This window comes from Colossoma macropomum, unplaced genomic scaffold, assembly GCF_904425465.1.
Source record: "Colossoma macropomum unplaced genomic scaffold, Colossoma_macropomum, whole genome shotgun sequence".
NCBI classification, from domain to species: Eukaryota; Metazoa; Chordata; class Actinopteri; order Characiformes; family Serrasalmidae; genus Colossoma; species Colossoma macropomum.
Window position 1 is genome coordinate 8,518,302 of NW_023494797.1, and position 19,856 is coordinate 8,538,157.

General features: G+C 38.4%; 1 protein-coding gene across 2 annotated transcripts; it reads left to right on the forward strand.

The window, feature by feature from the left end:
* The first annotated feature begins 1,008 nt into the window (after window positions 1-1,008).
* slc39a13 (solute carrier family 39 member 13) lies at window positions 1,009-19,651 on the forward strand. Of its 2 annotated transcripts, none has more exons than XM_036584199.1 (10): window positions 1,009-1,150; window positions 2,520-2,907; window positions 5,538-5,645; window positions 6,759-6,892; window positions 11,997-12,125; window positions 12,948-13,037; window positions 15,711-15,761; window positions 16,138-16,270; window positions 16,556-16,655; window positions 17,646-19,651. In XM_036584199.1, exons 1-10 carry the CDS (start codon window positions 1,118-1,120, stop codon window positions 17,719-17,721), a joined length of 1,242 nt encoding a protein of 413 aa, XP_036440092.1. In that variant the 5' UTR covers window positions 1,009-1,117; the 3' UTR covers window positions 17,722-19,651. The 2 variants fall into 2 exon arrangements, with proteins under 2 accessions (XP_036440092.1, XP_036440093.1); XM_036584200.1 differs by having other exon boundaries at window positions 2,539-2,907.
* The last annotated feature ends 205 nt before the right edge of the window (window positions 19,652-19,856 follow it).

Here is a 19,856-nt window from a genome sequence, read left to right on the forward strand (position 1 = left end):
TGTGTTTTCCTTTTTTTAGTTTATTTTTTTTTTGGTTTTGGTTTTTATAGTTCCATATTCTACAAATCTTTCACCCTGTTCTTCAATGGTCAGGACCCCCACAGGATCCCCACAGAGCAGGTATTATTTGGGTGGTAGATCATTTTCAGCACTGCACTGCAGTGACACTGATATGGTGGTGGTGTGTCCGTGTGTGTTGCGCTGGTACAAGTAGATCAGACACAGCAGTGCTGTTTTAAAACAGTTTCCACTCACTGCCCACTCTATTAGACACCTTGTTGGCCTACCTTGTGGATGTCAATAGACAATAGCTCACAGTTTGTGTTGGTCATCCTCTAGTCCTTCATCAGTGGTCACAGGACGCTGTTGGATGAATATTTTTGGTTGATGGACTATTCTCAGTCCAGCAGTGACACTGGGGTGTTTAAAAGCAGCACCGATCCACTTGTACCAGCACAACACAAACTTCCACGCCGCCACCATGTCAGTGTCAATGCAGTACTGAGAATGATCCACCACCCAAATAATACCTGCTCTGTGGTGGTCCTAACTACTGAAGAACAGAGTAAAATGAGCTAAGAAAGAATGCAAAAAACAGATGGACTACAGTCTGTAACTGTAGAACAACAAAGTGCACCTATAAAGTAAGCGGAGGTTATAAAATAGACAATGAGGGAACAAGTTGTTTATAAGTTTTGTGGTTGATCTATGTAGATATCTTATACAATACATTTCAAAGAGTTTAGTTTTTTGTATTACTTTCACTTCTGTTCAGCATAGATAAATCGTTTTAATGTTGATTTCCCTTCATTGGTATGAAATGAAATTATAATTATAATGTTATGGTTTTCCTTCGTAATTGTTGTTCTTTAGTCTTTATAATAGTAATAAAAAAATTAAATACATTTTACATCCACAAGCACTGGTTCCCGTTTATCCAATGGGCGCCGGAAACAGATCCAGCAGGCTGCTCCTCCCCCTACTCCGCGTGAAAAGCTCTTCCGCTGGGTGAGACGTGGCGGCTTCGGCAGACTGAGCGCTGCAGAGCGGACAAACCCTCCCTCTCCCCCCGCGGCAGACCGAGTCCAGCTCAGCAGCGCCCATCACGTACAGCTGGATGGCAGGGACAAGCCGGAGCGAACATTTTAAGGTAAGAGAGATAAAAAGCAAACTATAATATTGTATTTCTGTAGCATTTTCAGTGAGCATCCACTTGCTGTGACTATTCCAAAAGTTTGTTTACGTCGTGGTTGGTTTGCTCACCTAACCGTTAGCTTTAAAACGGAGTTAAGTTACCGAGCAGCGTTGCAGCGTCAAGGGACTGAAGGAACTGGCGAATGAACTGTTTCTACCGTACAGAAAGAAATGCGGCTTGTTTAGACGGGCTTTCTTGCTAACTATTTTTATGGCGCTCTGCATGCCAAAGCTACTAACGTGACAAAGTATTTAAAGCCCCTTGAAGTCACGTATTGCGCTAGTTTAGTTCCACACTGGCATTTGTACCCTGCAGCAGGGAGTTTGGCTTCCATCTATACATTCCTGAAACACAGCCTTGCGAGAGGCCTGGACGTTTGACAGTGACTTCGAAATATGTTCTTGAGACCAATATTCACTTATTTTTCTACATTTGAATGTCCAACAGTCGCCTTAAGTCAGCTGTACAGCTGCATAGTACGTGTGATCTCTGCATGTGTAGTCGAGGAACGTTGCATGGAGGGTTGTCTGCTCTAGCTGGTCAGTCGAATCTGTTAGCAGAGCCTTGGAAACACATTAAGTTTTATTAAAATTAATTTATTTTTACCAAGACTGTTGTTACACATTCCAGAAATGTTCCTAATCTCGCGTTTTAAAGTTGAACCTATTGTTTGAAAGGGCTAACAACTTTGCTGTTCTCCAGAGAACAGACATTACTAGCCTAAAACATGGGTAATAGCCAAATAAAATAACTTGATAAAATAAGCCATCTAAAACAAAAATGTGATGATTATGAATAAAATGATAATTCTAATTAGTTACACCTTCAGTGTCTATGTGACTCATAAAAGATGTATTTGTATGACAGGGCAACAGTCTTAGCTTCCATAGCAATTTAGGTGGGGTTTAGCATGACTGTAGTCTGCACTTGCAGACTACTGGATCGTGTTTGCGCTACAGTTACTTAGGAAATGTAAATGTTGTTTTTAGGGGTGAATTTTGAAAATTAGTTTTTGAGTACTGGTTCAGAAATACCAAGAAGTATTCAGAGCCTGTAAAATGTTGTTTTGGTGAGACTTATTTTCCTTCCCATCATTCCTTTAATCGTACAGTTGTTTTTTTTTTTGTTTTTTTTTTTTTTTTTTTTTTTTTTTTTTGAGTTTATTGGTAGAAAGCACTCTAGGTTTATGTACTGTTATGCCAACTAGCTAGGTTCTGCAAGTGGTTTAATCTTTCATCAGGATGGATCTTGTTTAAAGTTGCCCAGTCTTTCACCTGTCAATCTAACTGACCTTTTTTCTTTCATATCATTTTTGTGTGTGAAGACTCCTTTCTGCCTTGCAGCACCCTACATGTTGCTCACGAGTGCTGTGCAGAGGTCTGGCCTTATGAGCACCGGACCTGGGAGGCCCGTATGGGCGTTGGCTGCGCTCCTTGTTGGTGCTGCTTTGCTTGCTCTCACCTCCACCTCGTCTTCCAGCGGTAAGAAGACAGCTCAGACAGCGGTGGCACATGCTACAGCTGCTGCTGCTGGACCAGGAGCCTGGTGCGCCGAAGAGGTCCTGGGCCTCCACACCCTGACCAAGATGTTATCTAGAGAGGATGTAGATGTTTGGTTCTGCTCCCTTTTGGGCTCCATCGCTGTGGGTCTCAGTGGGATCTTCCCCCTCTTAGTGATCCCCATTGAGGCTGGAGCAGCCCTGAAAACTGAGGGTAAGACTCACCTTGCTCTCTACGCCAGTGGTTGTTACTAATTGACTAGTAAATGGTTCTTAAACCCAGTTGTGTGACAGGACTGCACCACAGAGTTTAGTGGTTTGCTTGCTCTTGCTCAAATTAGTTGCATCAGATGTGTTGCACAAAACGTACAGTGTAGACTGTGCCCTATAACTGTAATGAATTGGACTTGTGGACATCTCATTTGGAGTCATTAGTATAAAAATAAGTACTTCACAACATTCAGATCTTCCATTCAGTTTAAGATTTATTCACAGGTTTCTCTGAAGTTCTTCTAATATACTATTTGTTGCAATTCTTAAGGAATCTTCTGCGAGATGTTTGAAGATTCACCAGACTACGGATGGTAATGGACAGTATGATCAGTGATTTTTTATAAAAACAATAAAAAAATGGTTCAGAAGAACCTTTTACATGATTAGGTTGGCATGTGATCTGAAAGAACCCCTTTCCACTGTAGTGAGTAACAGAAGTGATATGACTAACTGACTTGTTCTTTAAATGGCCGATGGAAACCATCTCACTGTAATACAGGATAAGTCTTATGCATGCTCTAGTAAGTGGTCCCGAATCTACTTTTATGCAGAGTCTAGTTCCAGCCACAATCGGTTGTGCCTGCTACATCTTATTAACTGCTGCAGTAGTCCTGCATTGGTTGAATCAGATGCATTAATGTCCGATACGGAATGGGCAACTTGTTAAATGTTGATGGGAGCTAAACTCTGCAGGAAAATAGATCTGCAGGCTCAGAGTTTGTGACTACTGCTGTAATTCAGTTGTAGTCCGACTGTAGCTGACTTCCTAATGCCTCAGAAATTCTTTTCTGTGGTTGTCGAACCTGCTTTGAGCATCTTAAAACTACTTAATAGGTTTTGTAACATCTGTTAGAAGCATCTGAATAATGAATGAGATACTCGTAGGTCAAGAAAGAGAAACTGAAACTTTGACACAGTGTTGTTGCTGTTAACAGAATGGTCAGCTTAGTTCAAGAAAGCAGATGTTGTTGTTGTTGTTGTTGTTGTTGTTGTTGTTGTTGTTGTTGTGTGTGTTTTCTCTCCCCTCCCCTGAAGTAAATTAACTACTGGAGTCTAGTTTAGATGAGGGCATCCTGGGCAAAACATTGCAGTCCTGTGTTGTTTTTGTTTGTCTGTCACTGTATGCAGCCATTTTCATGGTTTGGTGAATCAAAATATATTCTGTGTGCTGTACAGTTTTATGTGAGAACAGCCCTTAGAAAACAGAAATTATTTTTTTTCTCTTAATATTAAAGGTAAACTGTTTAATCCATTTTTTGATCAGAAGCATCACTAATGTTAACACTATGCAAAGCTGTAAGTCATACTAATCATATTGGTCAACACAATCGACACGTTACTTTGTGTTTTGTGTACAGTGTTTGTAGAGTGATCCTGTATTGTTACCTGTTGCAGCCTTGGATATTGAATGATTCAATTTTATACAGCTCAAGTTCACTCCAAGCTTAGGGAACACCCCTGCACATTAAATACCTCATTAGTAGTTATTCATCAGTGCAGTGATTCACATAGCATTTATAAATATATTTTTGAAATTCCCCAAAGATATCCTCTCTAATCAGCAATAAGAAGAAATGAATATAGATGATATGATAAAGTGAATGCATCAGAGTATTTTTGTCATTTGAGTTTGAATCTTGATGTGATGTCCAGTGCCAGGAGCGTGGTAGCTCATGGACAAAAAGCTGAAGTGAGTCGGAAAATACTTGTCCTTGAGCAACTATTTCCACACCTGTCGAGGCTTGCCTAAGTCTCTGATTGTGGTAGATCTTCACAAGAAGAATTTATTAACCACTCACCCTAGCAGCAACAGCTATGCTTTCTGAGACCCATTTTATATTGTTTTAAGTGTTTTAGGTATATTTAGGATGCTGTTAAGTGACATAATGCAGCTACTTTTTATTGAAGGTGTACAGAAATAGTTCTCCAGTCTCGCTCCAGTGAGAAAATGGCCTGAGTCAAGTGGAACATCTAAGTTTAACCTGCAAAAGCTGGAAACAGTGGGTGGAATGGTTAAGGCCCTAGTAATTATGGCACACTGGGTGTGCCCTGTGTTATAGAGCATTAAAGATGCTTAAGCTTTAAGTCATGCAATTACTTATCCTGTTGTGCTAAGAAAGAAGGTGATGTATTTACCAGGGCAGTGGTGTTTATGATGCGTAATGAACAAATATAGGACAAATACGTTCACAATGTCTGTCAGGATGGTAAATTAAGTAAATGTAACAGTAACAGTACTGTATGCATTGTAAAGTGTGAATGCCTGTACTGATACTGATTTCAGCAGAAGTCAAATCAAAGTTTCATCAACTGTGCGCTTAAGGTGTCTTCTTTCACTAAGCTGTTGTTAGAAGGATCTTGTGAGGATCAAATTGTAAGTTCATAATGATACAGTGATACCTAATGCCTGTGTTAGTGGTCTAGTATTATGGTTGTAATTGTGGCTGACTGCTCTAACCAGTTCAAGCCTCTTGTGATCTTGCAAGGTAAGGTTGTATGGAAATGTTAAGCCGAAAGATACCATTAATGGCCAAAGGCTCCTGCTCACTGTGACTCATGCTCTTTCTGCAGCTGGTTGTCAAAAGCTAAAGAAACTTCTGAGCTTTGCGATTGGTGGACTCCTCGGCGATGTCTTCCTCCATCTCCTACCAGAAGCCTGGGCTCATACATGCAGCAGTGGTGAGAAAGCCTCTGCATTTTCTCTCCTGGTTTCCCTCTTTTAACCGGGTAACCTGTCATCTCACTCACCTGTGTCTTTTAATTATTATTATTAATTCCAGACTTTTGTTTTTATCTTCTGTGAATCCCTTTGCTTTAATCTGGCATCCTGCTTTGTCTCCACCCAGACATGTTTTTGAAAAGCATCTGTTTATCCACCTGGTCTTTCATCTTTCATTCTCCTGGATCTCTTTTGACTTCCCCTGTTCTTAGTTCTTTATTCGTAAAGCGTTCATTAATAGAATGCTGTTAAGACAAAGTGAATACATGATGCTTTTGTGTGACCAATAAGTTTGCACAGTATTATTTGTGTTTTTGCAAGACTTGTAAAAGGCTGCTATACAAATGTGCCTTTTAGGCCTTTTGTGTTCTGTGAGCATCCTGAGCAACATCAGATGTTTCACAAGTGTTTTGATGAATAGTGAGTGCTTTATTACATTACATTTACATTCGTAAATCATTTTGGTCAAAATGTTGCAGACCCGTCTTTAGCCTTTTTCCGGCACAGTGTTTTTATTATAACAGTATATAATAGTGTATTTATTTATAAAGTTGTGCTGTAATTGCAGCATGTGTTTATGATTGCAATATGGTGGTTTGTAAATATCATGCAGCCCTGCTGACCACTGTTTAGACGGCAAAATCAAATGTTCCTTGCTTTTTTTAGAATAAACAGTTTGATGTTTCAAGTTTCAAAATATGAAAACTAAGCTGTTTTGCCTGTTTTGACTTCATTGTTTCTGTAATGAAATGAAAAACCAAACCATTTACATAAACATACCTGTTTAGCCTGCAGTGCTTTAGCCCCATTTATTCACATTGAAGTTAGGAGTGTTTCAGATTGGATACAGAGGTCATTCACTTGTATCAGTCTTAAAGAATGAATGATGACAAACATCATAAGTGGACCTCGGTACAAAATAAAATTCAAGGAAAATGTGGGATATGGGCCTTTTTAATGCATTTGAAAATCATTTGAGTGAGCCAAGTTCTTATCACTCATCTTTGTCTGAGCTGTGTGTCATGATCAGACAGATAATGTATTTCACTGAATTTCCTGAATCTGCCGGTTAGATGGGAGCCAGAAGCACTACCGTACCCAGGGGCTGTGGGTGGTTATGGGTTTGCTGTTCTTCCTGCTGCTGGAGAAGATGTTTCCTGATGAAGACAGTGCTTTAGAGAGCAAGGACATGAACCGAGCCAACAATGTGAGTCTTGCATTCACATTTATTTTTTTGGCTTTCTGCAGACATGCTTATCTACTTAAAGAAGTGCTTTGTTGTCTACTTTTCCAAAGCTAGTTCTCAAATCGGACCAGTTTGAGAACCACTGCCTTAAGGTAGGGTAGAGTCTAAAGCCTACAATACTGTCCAGAAGTGTTAGGCCACTTGACCTGATTGGTTAAACCAATTTATCGGACATTAAGGGAGTTTTTGCTTGGAAAAAAAAAAACGCAGTTAAAGTGACAATTTTCTTGTTTAAAAAAAAACAAAGGTTTCAGATCTTATGTGAACTGGTTGAGAGAATATGGGGTTGACTCATGTTCTCGATGCTCCTTTGTGTCTTGGGCTACTTGAGAAAAGAACTGAGAGACAAATGAAATACTTAGCCGAATACAAAGAGGTCAGTGTCTGCAAGGGAGAATGTGCAGTCGAGAAGGACTAGGCAATGCACTCTAGATTTCATTTTACACCTGCACTAACAATTTCTAATCCTGTCCCTTTAATTCACACTTTAGATTAAAATAAAACTACACATGAAACAGCTAATTAGCATTTAGTATTAGACACAAGAGTCCAGCAAATAATATATTAATCCCAGAGCCTGCCTTACCAAGCACATGCTGTTTTGCATGTGCTGTTCTTCACTGTTTAAAAAAAAAAAATTAACAGGAGCCATGTTTTGTGCTTGGTGAGAAATTTACATCTAATTTTCCTATACTACAGTTCATTCTACATGAGGAATTTATTATCTGTATCTTCTCAGTTGTTGTGTGTGTGTGTGTGTGTGTGTTTTTTTTTCTTTTCCCCTTTCAACAGACTGCATTTTTCTGCATCAGTAAAGTTAACAGTAAATTTTAGCTTCTATAAAACAAACCAAAGGAATAACCCCAGGTTATATTAACCCTGTGCTAATTGCTGTTGGTCAAAAAAACTGCTGAAGTACAGAATCACTCACATTCACTTGTTGATTTGAGCTAATTCAATTTAAGTTGATATGTATTGTCCAACCTCATGTGTATGGCTCTGAACATGAAAACATGTAAAATGACAGCGCAAAGTTCGTTGCCTGCTGGTGATATTGGTTGTAAACCAAATTAATGGCTAAATTAAATGTTTCAATACATTTTCTGCTCTTTTTTTGGGGGTGAAGATTGAATAGCACTTTAGTCCTGTTAATGTTGAGTTCATAACAGCACTTCTACGCTATAGATGACCAGTACACGCCACCACAGTGAGCACAGTGTACAAGGTAGTGTATTTGTGCTGAGGAATTTCATTACTGGGCCTCATGGTGGCACTATATCTGTACAGAGCAGCTATCTCTCCTTTCTCTGAAAGCTTCTCAGTATTGTTGTATTCATAGGTTATGTAAAGGACTGTCTTGGTCAGCATCAAGAGCATAAAGTGTCGTACAGAGGAGTACATGCTTTTATGTATAGACCTTTTGAATATTACAGTTTAAGTGTTATGGGATACATAGGGGTGTAAAAGGATTGTTTAGGAAATGGTTCATGGCATCATGAACTCAAATTTTAGCACTATGGGTTGATTTATTTTGATACTATTCAGAATTATAAAAAAATACACAGTAAGCAAATGTGAGAGGAACCATGTTTTTTTTTGTTTTGTTTTAATCTCCACTTCCTCCAAAACTTCATTACAGTAACACTTGTTCCAGACATTGCAAAATCAGTGTGGTTGAATTGCAGATCAATTATGATGCATCGTTGCATTTTTACAGGCATCTACAGGAATAAAGCAATCAGAGAACCACAGCCCTTAGCATTTGTATTTGTATTTACAAAATTTCTGTCCTCTCGTGTCAGCCGTGTTGAAACCTCCAAGTAAGAGAGCAGGCGGGGTGCATTTAATAATTAACGCTACAGGTGTTTTTGTGGAGCTCTTTAACAAGCGCTTCTCATGTGCAAGGTGCATCTACAAACCCAAAAGACTTTTCTCTGTGTTTAAAGGCTACAGAGAACTGCTTTTGCCTCTGCTTTACTTTCAGGGCGTTGCATCAGACCTGGGTCAATACCCACCTTGCTTTACATCTCCTGCAGTGCTCTGAAGAAAATAGGAGCTGAAAGCCTTCAGCGTTTTTAGCTTACAGAAGTCTTATCTTGTTGTCCTACAGAAACATGTTTTTTATCTTTCTGAGTGTCTAGTATGTTTGGCATGGTTTTTTACAGTGAGCTATGTTTGGTCTGCAGGGCTAGACTGGACTGTATCTTTCCTCACCAGACATGGAAGTATCAAAGTATTACCCCCTCCTGCTCTCTCATATTTGTTCACTCCGCTTTGCTCATGCTTTCCCCTGCTCTCTCTCCCTCACATACCTTTTTCTGTGTCTCCAGTGAGATGCCTTTTTCATGTTGGATTTTGGTTGGGTATTAGGGCAGAATAATAAGGATGCAAGGCTGTATTGCCTGCAGCAAGAGAAATGGATTTGGAGAAGATCACTCACTCACACTCTCCTGCAGTCTCATGTAGCCCTGATGCCCCATCTGGTTCATAAGAGCCCTTCTCTTTGGATTTGTAGTGCCTGACTAGGACAAATAGATTTGGATTGTGATTTTTCTGACAAATATTGTGAATGCAATTTAAACTGCAGTTATTTTCTCTTGCTATTATTTTCTATTTTGTATGTATTTATTTATTTATTTTTTGTTTTTCCATGGATTTTTTTTTTTCTGTTTTGTTGTTATTTGACATCCCTCATGTTAAAGCTTAGTTTTGGATTCGGACCTTGCTGATATGGAAAGTTTTGTGGCTAATATTGGTTTTAGTGGGCAAAAAATTCTGTCAGCAGATATAATTTCATACTCATGTTGTTTTTAATTTTATAATCCAGTAGTTTGATTAAACAGTGCTTTACTGACTTATGTGATTGTCAGTTCTCAGTTATCCTTCTTAATTAAAAAGCAGACATTAAACAGAAACTCAGTCTTAATGTATTGTAGCCCTGAGGGTGGAGCTACTCAGAGTGTGTTGCGTTTTTTTTTTCGGATGCTGTTTTTGTTCAGATTCGACAGTTCAGTCTGTGTTGCTGTCCTAGTTAAACAGAAAGTGTTCAGTGACCTAACTGTCTTAAGGTTTTACCTCATCGCCAGGTAACCAGAATCCTGGTGGTACTGCAACAAAAAGCTGCTAGTTATCGTCCCGTATTGATAATGCTACAAGTTACTTATTGGCTAATATTGATATAAATTTGTCGGGTCCTATTTTTGGATACATTTGGATTTTGTTTTTTTCATGTAAGGTCATCATCAGTGTCAAGCTCCCCTAATGTCAGTTCAACGTAAATTTTTCTGTGAATGTTCCAAAAAGATTTAATACATAAATATTTTCTATATATTTTGCTTGACAAATGGCCACAGATGGGAAAAGAACATATCAATTCTGGATGAAAGTAAAACTTAATAGCCTTTGAACATCACACTTATCATTTAATGTGGCAGAACTGTTGAACTGTTGAAAATGTTGAAATCAACATTTTATATTAAATTAACGTGTAGCGTCTGTCTTGTCTGTCTGTCAGTCAGTCATGTATTTATTTATTTTTGTCACTGTCACTGTCCCAAAAAAAACATGCATCTCTGTATTGGTACCTTTTTCCAGGAGAAGGCAAAAATGTAAGTTAATGAAAAGAGTTTTTATTTCAAACCATTTGTAATGGTCCATTATCATTAAATTTTCACACAATGGAAAGAGCAGCTGTCGAGCTCAAATGTCCAAAAATAAAAACTGCAAAAAATAGAAATACTTATATTTAATTGGACAGTGACGATACACCTGCTTCGGCAGCACATTGGCCGTGTGTGCCTGTATGAGACCTGTGAGGGAGATTGACGTTTTGGGCTGGGTGTGATGGAGGCTATAAATAGAGTCTAACAGGAAGCAGCTGCAACCAGCCCTCCACCAGCAGACAGAAAGGCCACTGAACTAAAGTCGGTAGTGCAGTTCAGCAGACACAGCTGAGAGAGCAGAGCCACAGCAGAGAGGAAGCATCTAATTCTGCTCTTCCACAGAGCCAAAGAATTCCACAGCTGCCGAGAGACTCAGAGAGAGCATGTCAGGGTCATCGAGCAAATCTCTGATTACAGAGTGACAACCTATCAGAATCAATATCTTTTATTCACTGAGTACCGATTTAAAAAGAAAAATAGAGATATCAGATATTTACAAAGGTAAAACTGAGTCAAGACCAAGACTAATATTAAAGAAAAAAGTAGTTATTTTACATTATAGGTACTATAATAGTGAAATAAAAACACACCAGAAGTTTGTCCACCTTGATTAACACTGGAGTGCGCTGTATGTGATGGGTACCTGCTTCTGATTTAAAGTGTATTTCACTTTACGTAGTTGTGCTCTCACAGGGGAAAAAAAGATAAAGGCATTGCACTCGACTCAACAAAAAGTTACTAGACCTCTTCACCCAGACACCAAGAAAAGACCATAGAGGCTGAGACCGGACTGATGACCGGACTTTACCAAATATACACTAGATATCACTAGGTAATATATGCAGTGCTTAGTATGTACAGTAATACATGTGCAACAGTTGTTGCATAAACAGAGCTTTTTGTTTCTGCAAAACATAAGCTTTTCATTTTCCAACCTTTATCACTGGCATCTACCAAACAAAGGCATCTTTTCTAAATAACAGTGAAAAATGAAAGCTATGAGATGTTCAGACTTTTAACTGGTATGCAAAAAAGGTGACTAATTGAAAAGGTACTTTCTTAACAGTCTGGTCTTAATTGAGCTGGTAACGTCTTTCATGTTGTATTTTCAGGGCAAAGTCTGCCCTCCGGCAGGACTAAAAGAATTAAGTTAAATTCATGAAGGAATCTGTCACGTTGTCTGACATGGCAGGAGTGTCTCATGTTTCCTTTATCCTGCCCTAGATTTTAGCAGTGTTTGATTTCAAATGCAAGAGGGAAGCAGATGTCTTCTTGGCTTATGATGCCTGGAAATGTCTCTTTCTTGCCTTTTCCTTGTTTTTTTGTGTTGTGGAATTTCCAGTGTCAGTGCAACTTCTTATTTCTTCTTTTTCTGTCACTTATTTCTTCTATCTTTCTCGCAGTCCTCCTCTGTGGATCTCCGAAGTGACGGTTTTATGTCTTCCCAAATAAACGGCATCTTCTCCAACAACAATTCCGACTTCAAGCCAAAAGCTGACATCAGCTCTCTCCCTGGGACGGAGAAGATCAAGGTGAGTTGGAACATGCGGTTAATGGTGACTAATAGGGCCCGACTGCCAAATATTTAATCATTTTTTTGGAGGGAACATTAGACTTTTCACATGATCTTTGTGGGAAGAAAGCAATGTTCTTAATCTAGAGAGGCAAAATGTTCTGATTTCCCACCTCCAGCCCAACAAAAAAAAATTTCAGAAGGTACTGTTTGAAGTGGATGTGTATTTTCCGTCAAAATTAAGCTTATATTCAAATTGCGTAGTGCATCCTACAGTAAAGTCCAAATATGTTGTGGTATAACAGTATAAGATGATCTTTAATTTCACATCAATAAAGTTTAATGAACTCATGCTTTCTCTATGCTAAACAAATTCTTCAGAACCTGGATATGGAATGGGAATATTGGATTGTTTTTGTTCCGTTTTATTATACTGAATGGTTATCTTGAAACAGAAGCCTCTTTCTGTGGAATAGAATTAAGGGTGGGCAATATGACTTCATCATTATCATGATAAATCGTAGTCATAATACACTTTTCTGAGCGTATTGTGCCTGTTGTCAGCGCTGACCAACTGTAGAAAGAACACTGACCAACTGTGAACAGCTTTTCTTTAGAAAGTGAACATAATCAGTCTTGTTTAATAGGATTTGGTACAGTGCAGTATCTGAAACATTGAACAATATTCATTGTGTCTGTAGTTTTTGATATGTATTTTACTGGTTCTTTTTTCGTAATACTGGTATAGAAGAAATCATGTAGAGTGGCGGTTTTAGTCGTTTCGATGTACGTGGTCTTGGATTTTCCAATTAATCTGTAAAATGTGCCCGTTTTCCTCCAGACAAGTGGCTACCTGAACCTCCTCGCCAACTGCATCGATAACTTCACCCACGGCCTGGCAGTGGCAGGGAGCTTCCTAGTCAGCAGGAAGGTAGGAGAACGCAGAGATTAGAAACACACTGAGACACATTTGGACTCATTAGTACTTACTGTGAGCTGGTAGAACAAATTGTATCCACTCTAATGAAACAGCCCCCACCATGTTCCTCCATTATTGGTTCTGAGGCTGACAACAGGGGTTTGGCTTCACAGTCCAGCTGCATCATTCCTTCTCAAAATTGCAGTTGGTTGTAGTTGTTTTACAACAAAGTAAAGTGACAGCTCCATCAACAACTTCACCTATAGGTTACCCAGCCATATCATTAAACCATACACCAGACATGTGAATGTCTGTGAGGCTGTGCTGCATAATTTAGCTCTTGGGTTACTCCACTGTGTGTTGTGATGCTTTCTAGTGAATTATGCAGAGTAGCAGCTAGTTTAGCGTATACACTGGTAGATTTTGTGTCCTTTTGAGGCGTGTAGAGGTTTGGCCTTCCTTAATTGTTGGTCATGTGAGAGAGACTGAGGCCTTGTTCAGACTGCCAGCCCAAATCTGATTTTTGGCATATCCATTTTGTATCCAGATTGATTTGAAACTCTAGACAGCAAAAAAACACACACATTTGTGCAGATCAGATCCAAACCACATTTGGAAATTATCTGAAGTGCCTTAACAATCGTATTTTTACAGATATGTCTCAGTCTGGATGCTGTGGCCACTTAAATTGGATTTGAAAGTGTCTTGCATCAGTGGCAAAGTGACAAACAAAGACAATGTCAATCCAGAGTGATGGGAGTACTGAGATTCAAAAAGAGTGCCGAAGATTAATGCTTATGCCAGTATTTTGAAGAGTTTGAAGGGTGAGATGATGCAGCTCCAGCTCTTCTGCATCTGTGCTTGAAATCCATGTTACCAGTGTAGCTATGTAGTTACTGACACTGACATCGTTACGGTGATGTCTGGACACACACATCCGTTCTGATCACTTGCAAATAAGTGTGGACCGTTGTCTCAAAAGATCCAATTTGAGAAGCAAATCTGATTTTCCTGCAGTCTGAACATAGCCTTAGTGTCTTATTCATTATGAACTGATTTAAGGCTAAATTGAGAAGATAAACTTGGATTTACTTCATAAAACTCAAACAGAAGTAAGGTGAGCTCAATAGTAATGGAAATGTTTCTTATTTTCATTACCTTTACAATGAATTGCAAAGCATTTGATTTTGACTCTTTTGTTGTAGGCCTGTTTTAATCTTTTGTTATTTTCAATTTTTGGCAGTTTTTTTCTTTCAGCCAAAAAAACTGATAGTGCCATTTTTATACCATTTTTGGTGGCTTACATTTCAGTGCGACGACAATGTAGAGACAAACATTTACTTGAACGTGGCTTTAATACTTCTTATTAATTTCTGTATGTTTTGTTGTTGTAAATGCTTGAACTTCCACAATACAGAATGTCATGTTGCTAATTGTGTGCCATAGTGTGTGGTGGTCACGTTTCCTGAGGATGTTGGCAGGTTATGTAGGATGCATTGCATGTTCTGCTATTGGAGGAGTTCTATGTTTATAGGAGATTACATAGAGTAGGAGATTACTGTAAATGGGTGCTGTGTTCTGTGTGTTATGCTGTGTAGTATTAATAGTATGGCAGCATTTTGTCTTACTGAAGTAGGAAAGGTCCAGGTGGAGAAGCATAAGGCTCCCAGCATGTCTGCTGTGGGAGTACACAAGAGGAAATAAACTGGATGCAACACAGAAATATACACACATACTTGTGTTCATCCATTTGTATACTGGACTGCACATACAGAGCATACTGAAAGAGAGAAATACATGTAATAACTGACATTTAAACAACATTAGTCGTTTTTTACAAAAGATGCCGGCAGTTCTGCCGCCCAGTTGCATAGAAACAAGTGCAGATTTGAGCGTCCGGAATAAAGTACAGACTTCCATGTACGATTCATGAAACTGTCATTCAATATCTAATCAGCTTTAGCTGCATGGAAATGAGCACTTGTGCTCTACTCCCTTAATTACAAATGACGTGCCCTAATTTACCCTCATATGCATACAGTTTACACAAAGCATCAGCATATCCAGATTTTTTTTTTTCAGGCTTGAGGCTTGAACGCTGAAGAACGCTGTAGTGTGTCACTGTGACTGTTGTGGTTATGTTGTCATGCGCACATCTCATTGGTGTTTGATTGCTTTAGATTGGATGAAGTCATCACAGTCTACATATTATTAGGTTAAATTTCCCCACCTTAAAATTTAAAATAACTTTATTGATAATATAGGCTGTAATAAAAATAGCAGCCTTGTTCAAATTGTGATTTTGATATAAGAACAAATAATCTTTCAGGCCTGCTCAGGGAACTCATGAACCATTGGTTGTCCTTCATTTGAAAATGTTTATCTGCTCACAGAATGCTGTTTAATGTACAAACACAACATTGAGATTCTCTAGTCCGCCATAATTGAATGCCTGTTTTTATATTCAGACTGAAATACCTACCATTTTTGTACAAGGATTTCCATATGTAATTACTTTTATTTATATAATAATCTATTGATTACATAGTGAATTTCAGATATCACCATATGTTTGGTAAGTAAAGGTCCAATATCCTAAAATGACATATTCCAGGCCTGTATTTCTGTCTCCCACCCTTGCATCCTTTGGTTGTTGTTGAATCCTTTTGTCTCCTGCTCTAACAGGTTGGCTTTCTGACCACCTTTGCAATCCTGCTGCATGAAATTCCCCATGAGGTGAGTCTTTCTATGTATTACGTGCACTTGAAGTGTAGAGTCCAGTACTCAAAGCTCAGTAGTACTAGCACACAGTCACTGTGTGGCAGTGCACTTCATTACACATAATCAATATAAATTGAGTGCCACCAGATTTGAATGATTAGGTACTCCAGCTACATAAATGTCATTGTTTGATGGTGTTCTCTGAACATTTTTTACTTTCCAGACATGTGAAAGATACAACCAAACCCAGGCATTGTTAATGTCTGCTTTGATTTTCCTCATAGATGTTGCTAAGTAGCTTCTAATGCCTTGCTGAGTAGGTTGTTGAAGTTTAGAGACCTCAGTATACTGAAGAAAAAATGAAGATGTGTATGTGTCTTTGTTTGTAAAGGTAGGAGATTTCGCCATTTTGCTGCGCGCAGGGTTCGATCGTTGGAGTGCAGCCCGCATGCAGTTGTCAACAGCATTGGGTGGAGTCCTGGGGGCATGTTTTGCCCTGTCTGCCCAGTCACAGCAAGGAGCAGGTGATGGACCATGTCCACACAACACCCACAAAAACAAAATTTTACATTCCAGTTTAGATTTTTATCATTTCATTTATTTAAAATTGTAGTAGTTATATGATCAGTAATGCACTTAAGCAGACAAAATAGAACTGTAATTATGACAAACTATCGCTGTGTTTTTAATAAGGCAGAATAGCTTCAAAGTTCAGGACCTGGTGTCCCAAATCTGTCTTAGTCACACGCTTATCTCTATGTTTGAAGCCTCACACGTCTCCTTTTTTTTTCCTCTCTTTACTCCTGCAGAGAATGCCACAGCATGGATCCTGCCCTTCAGCTCTGGAGGTTTCCTCTACATCGCCTTGGTCAATGTGGTGCCTGACCTGTTGGATGAGACAAACCCCAGGTATTTATCCCATCTGGAACCTTTCACATCAAAGGGGAATTACACCTTTTTTAATTTAATTTCTGCATAATTCAATTGTTGAGATGCAAGCAGTCATTCAGAGTGGTTTGATATGGAATGCTTAATTTTAGAGAACTCAGATTTCTTTACGGTGGTGGTGATGGGAACCAGGGCTCGCAAGGTCTACAACTCAAATATGGCCATTTTCAAATATGGGGAGTTCTCTTTAGGTACCATTTTGCTGTCCTGAGTGTACCTCTCTGCTGAGAAAGTAATTTAATGAAACAGTATAACATATAAAGCAATACCTCAGGCACCAGACAGTGTATTCATAACAATTTTGTGTAATATCTTTCTGTGAGGGGAACTTTTAGAGGTGTTAAACTCTTCAGACATGTGGTTCCCATCACCACAACTGTGAACAGTTATGATGGTAAGTTTCTCAAGAACATCTTTAGGAGCATTTTACGTCTTAGTAATTTAATTATGCTGAAATTTTGAGAAAAGGATAGAATTTCCCCTTCAGTGGTTTTAATTTAAAATGGTAGTTATGTGAAAAATCAAATTTACAAAATTTTCCTCTTACCCCAAATGTAAGTGGTCAGCCAAGACATTGCTACAAAGTTAATGTAGGAAACAAGTAATGGACCAAAGCATGGCTAAAATTCAAGCTTCAAGATGCTTTCTACTACTGTTTTTAGCTATGCAACTTTCTGTCAGGTTTTTTTTTGTATATAACAGTATGTTATAGGTTGTAAGAAACCACATAAGCAATCTATTTTACATTATTTGGCATAGTTTGAGGCAAGTGTGTGGTGATTTAAAATATTAAAATTGTTGTCTAACATCAGAACTAGTTTCACCTGTTTTTTTTCATTATTAAAATAGATATATCTATTTTATCATGTCTGATGACACTATTACAAGTAGTAGAAGCTGTACAGGCTGTTTAGCTGTCTTATATAACAACTTTCTGTCTGATCTCCTCAGACATTCATTGCTGCAGATCCTGTTACTCTTCTGTGGAGTAGGAGTTATGGCCCTCCTTTCTACAATAGCAGACTAAATGATGGAAACCCTTCCTCTTCTTACTGACTTTCTGAATGGAAGATCACAGTCTAAAGGCCAGGAGGACTGATGGACAATACACTCCACTATTTAAGCTTTAAAAAGAGACTGAATTTGAGACTGACCCAAAGGAATGATCAGGTTTGTGTGTGTGCATATATATGTATGTTTGTATGTATGTATGTTTGTATGTATGTATAGAACTTCTTCCTTGTTTTGGACCTATAATTAGGCACTTTGAAGCAAAATTCTAGGTGATGATCAGCACCAGTTCAAATGGTGTAAAAGGAGGGTGCTCATAAGACAGTTGTGTTCTGGGCTAGACAGTTCATCCAGTTTAACTGTTCTGTGTGGTGCTTTTTTTATACCAGGCATTTATTAATGGCCATTGTTCAGAGACTAAATGATTTGCTTATTAGAATCTGTACACTATTGGACATTGAACAAGGTATAGGATAAAACATGTTAACAGCTGTGAGGAACTAATGTATTTAAATCAGTCAAGTAGCTAGCTAAAAATTGCATGAGTTGTATATCACATCTGTGTGGTAGCAGTACACACAGATAACTTTAATAGACTTGTAGACCTGCATTGGTAATTCACTTAACCAAACTCCACCCACAAATGCATTATGTAGCAGCTGCTGTGAGGTTGAGCACATACTACAGAATGTCTGCAAAACTAATTAGAAACTGTAACAGTGTTTTACTACATAACATTGTTTTCAGTTTATACTGCTACAGTACTGAGCTAGACTATGTTCATGTAGCTTGTAGAAATCACATTTTCCATCATGCTAATATTAAACTTTACAACAGTGTGTGACCCTAACAATGTCATTTGAAATTAATAACAATTTTCATTTTTGACTCTACCATCTCATTAGGTTAATGATAGTTTTGTCAGCATTCTCTAAAGCTTGTCCAACTTTGCAACAGTTGCTATGAAAGAACACATTAGTGGGTGGAGCATGGATAGATCAGTTGAACTGGCAATACTTATCTCTCTAAATGTGCATTTAGCCTGGATGCTTTGGCAGTTTACTAATTACAGTGGTACTAAGGAGGCAGGGTCAGTATGGTCCAAGCTGCTTTCTCATAATCTCACACTAAAGCTTGCTTGGTTTTAATGAGCAGTCTCAAGTATTCATGGTTAAGACCTATGGTCCAGCAGCACATGCACATATTAAACCACAGGCGTACTGTATCAGTAGACTCATTAACCTGACCATGAACTCCTGTTCACGTTCATAACAGGTGCACTTTTTTTCTTTTCCAGTATTATTCCACTACTTTAAATCATGCATCTTTCTTATTCCATTCTGCTTTACTTTTAGGACAGTGTTATTTCTGTAATGTCTTGTCACTTTTTTTTAATGATTATACTGTAATCCACTACACCACTTCACTGTGGTCTGAATAGATCAATGCAGATGCGGCAATACATTTAGTATTAGCAGCTTAATACTTTAGAACCTTGGTTGTCCTTACTGTGCATTGTCACCTTATTCTTTCTTTTGTGGCCTTTATATTCCAGTCTTATCTGATGCAGACAGGACATAGATCACAATGGAAATGCTTCAATGAGATTGACAATCCTCTGTCCCTCTCCACCTAAAAAAAGACATGGCCTTTTATTTAAGCCCAGTGCCATATTGTACAATCTCAGTAAGTAAGAAAAAACAGGAAGAGCCAGCACACTGTAAAATGCAATGTTACTGAAAAGAATGTTCTGAAGATGTCAGTCATCAGGTCAAAGCAAGTTTGCATAAGTGTATATATTTTAAAAAGAGATATTTATTATATAGACAAGGTCATGCGTGAAGAGGAAAGTTTAACTTTTAAATTTTAGGACACTCCCGACATTGTTATTGAAATAAAAGTGTTACATGTTTGTATTTTTTTTGATAATATACTTTGCAAAAATAGCCAACTTTCTGTGTCTTTATTTATTTCTTTTTGCATGTTTTCTGTATCACTAAGCATAGAAAGGTGTGTGTGTATGTGTGTATGTGTGTGTGTGTGTGTGTGTGTGTGTGTGTGTGTGTGTGTGTGTGTGTATAAAATACATTTTTTTGAACTATGATAATCATTCTGATGCTCACACTGTTTGGGGTAAATGGACATTAGACG

Excerpts from the sequence above, each read along its gene's own strand:
- slc39a13 (XM_036584199.1), top strand. The coding sequence starts at position 1,118 with ATGGCAGGGACAAGCCGGAGCGAACATTTTAAG. Across the intron at positions 2,908-5,537 it reads AGCAGCCCTGAAAACTGAGG|CTGGTTGTCAAAAGCTAAAG; the intron begins GTAAGACTCACC and ends CTCTTTCTGCAG. Across the intron at positions 16,656-17,645 it reads TTGGATGAGACAAACCCCAG|ACATTCATTGCTGCAGATCC; the intron begins GTATTTATCCCA and ends TGATCTCCTCAG.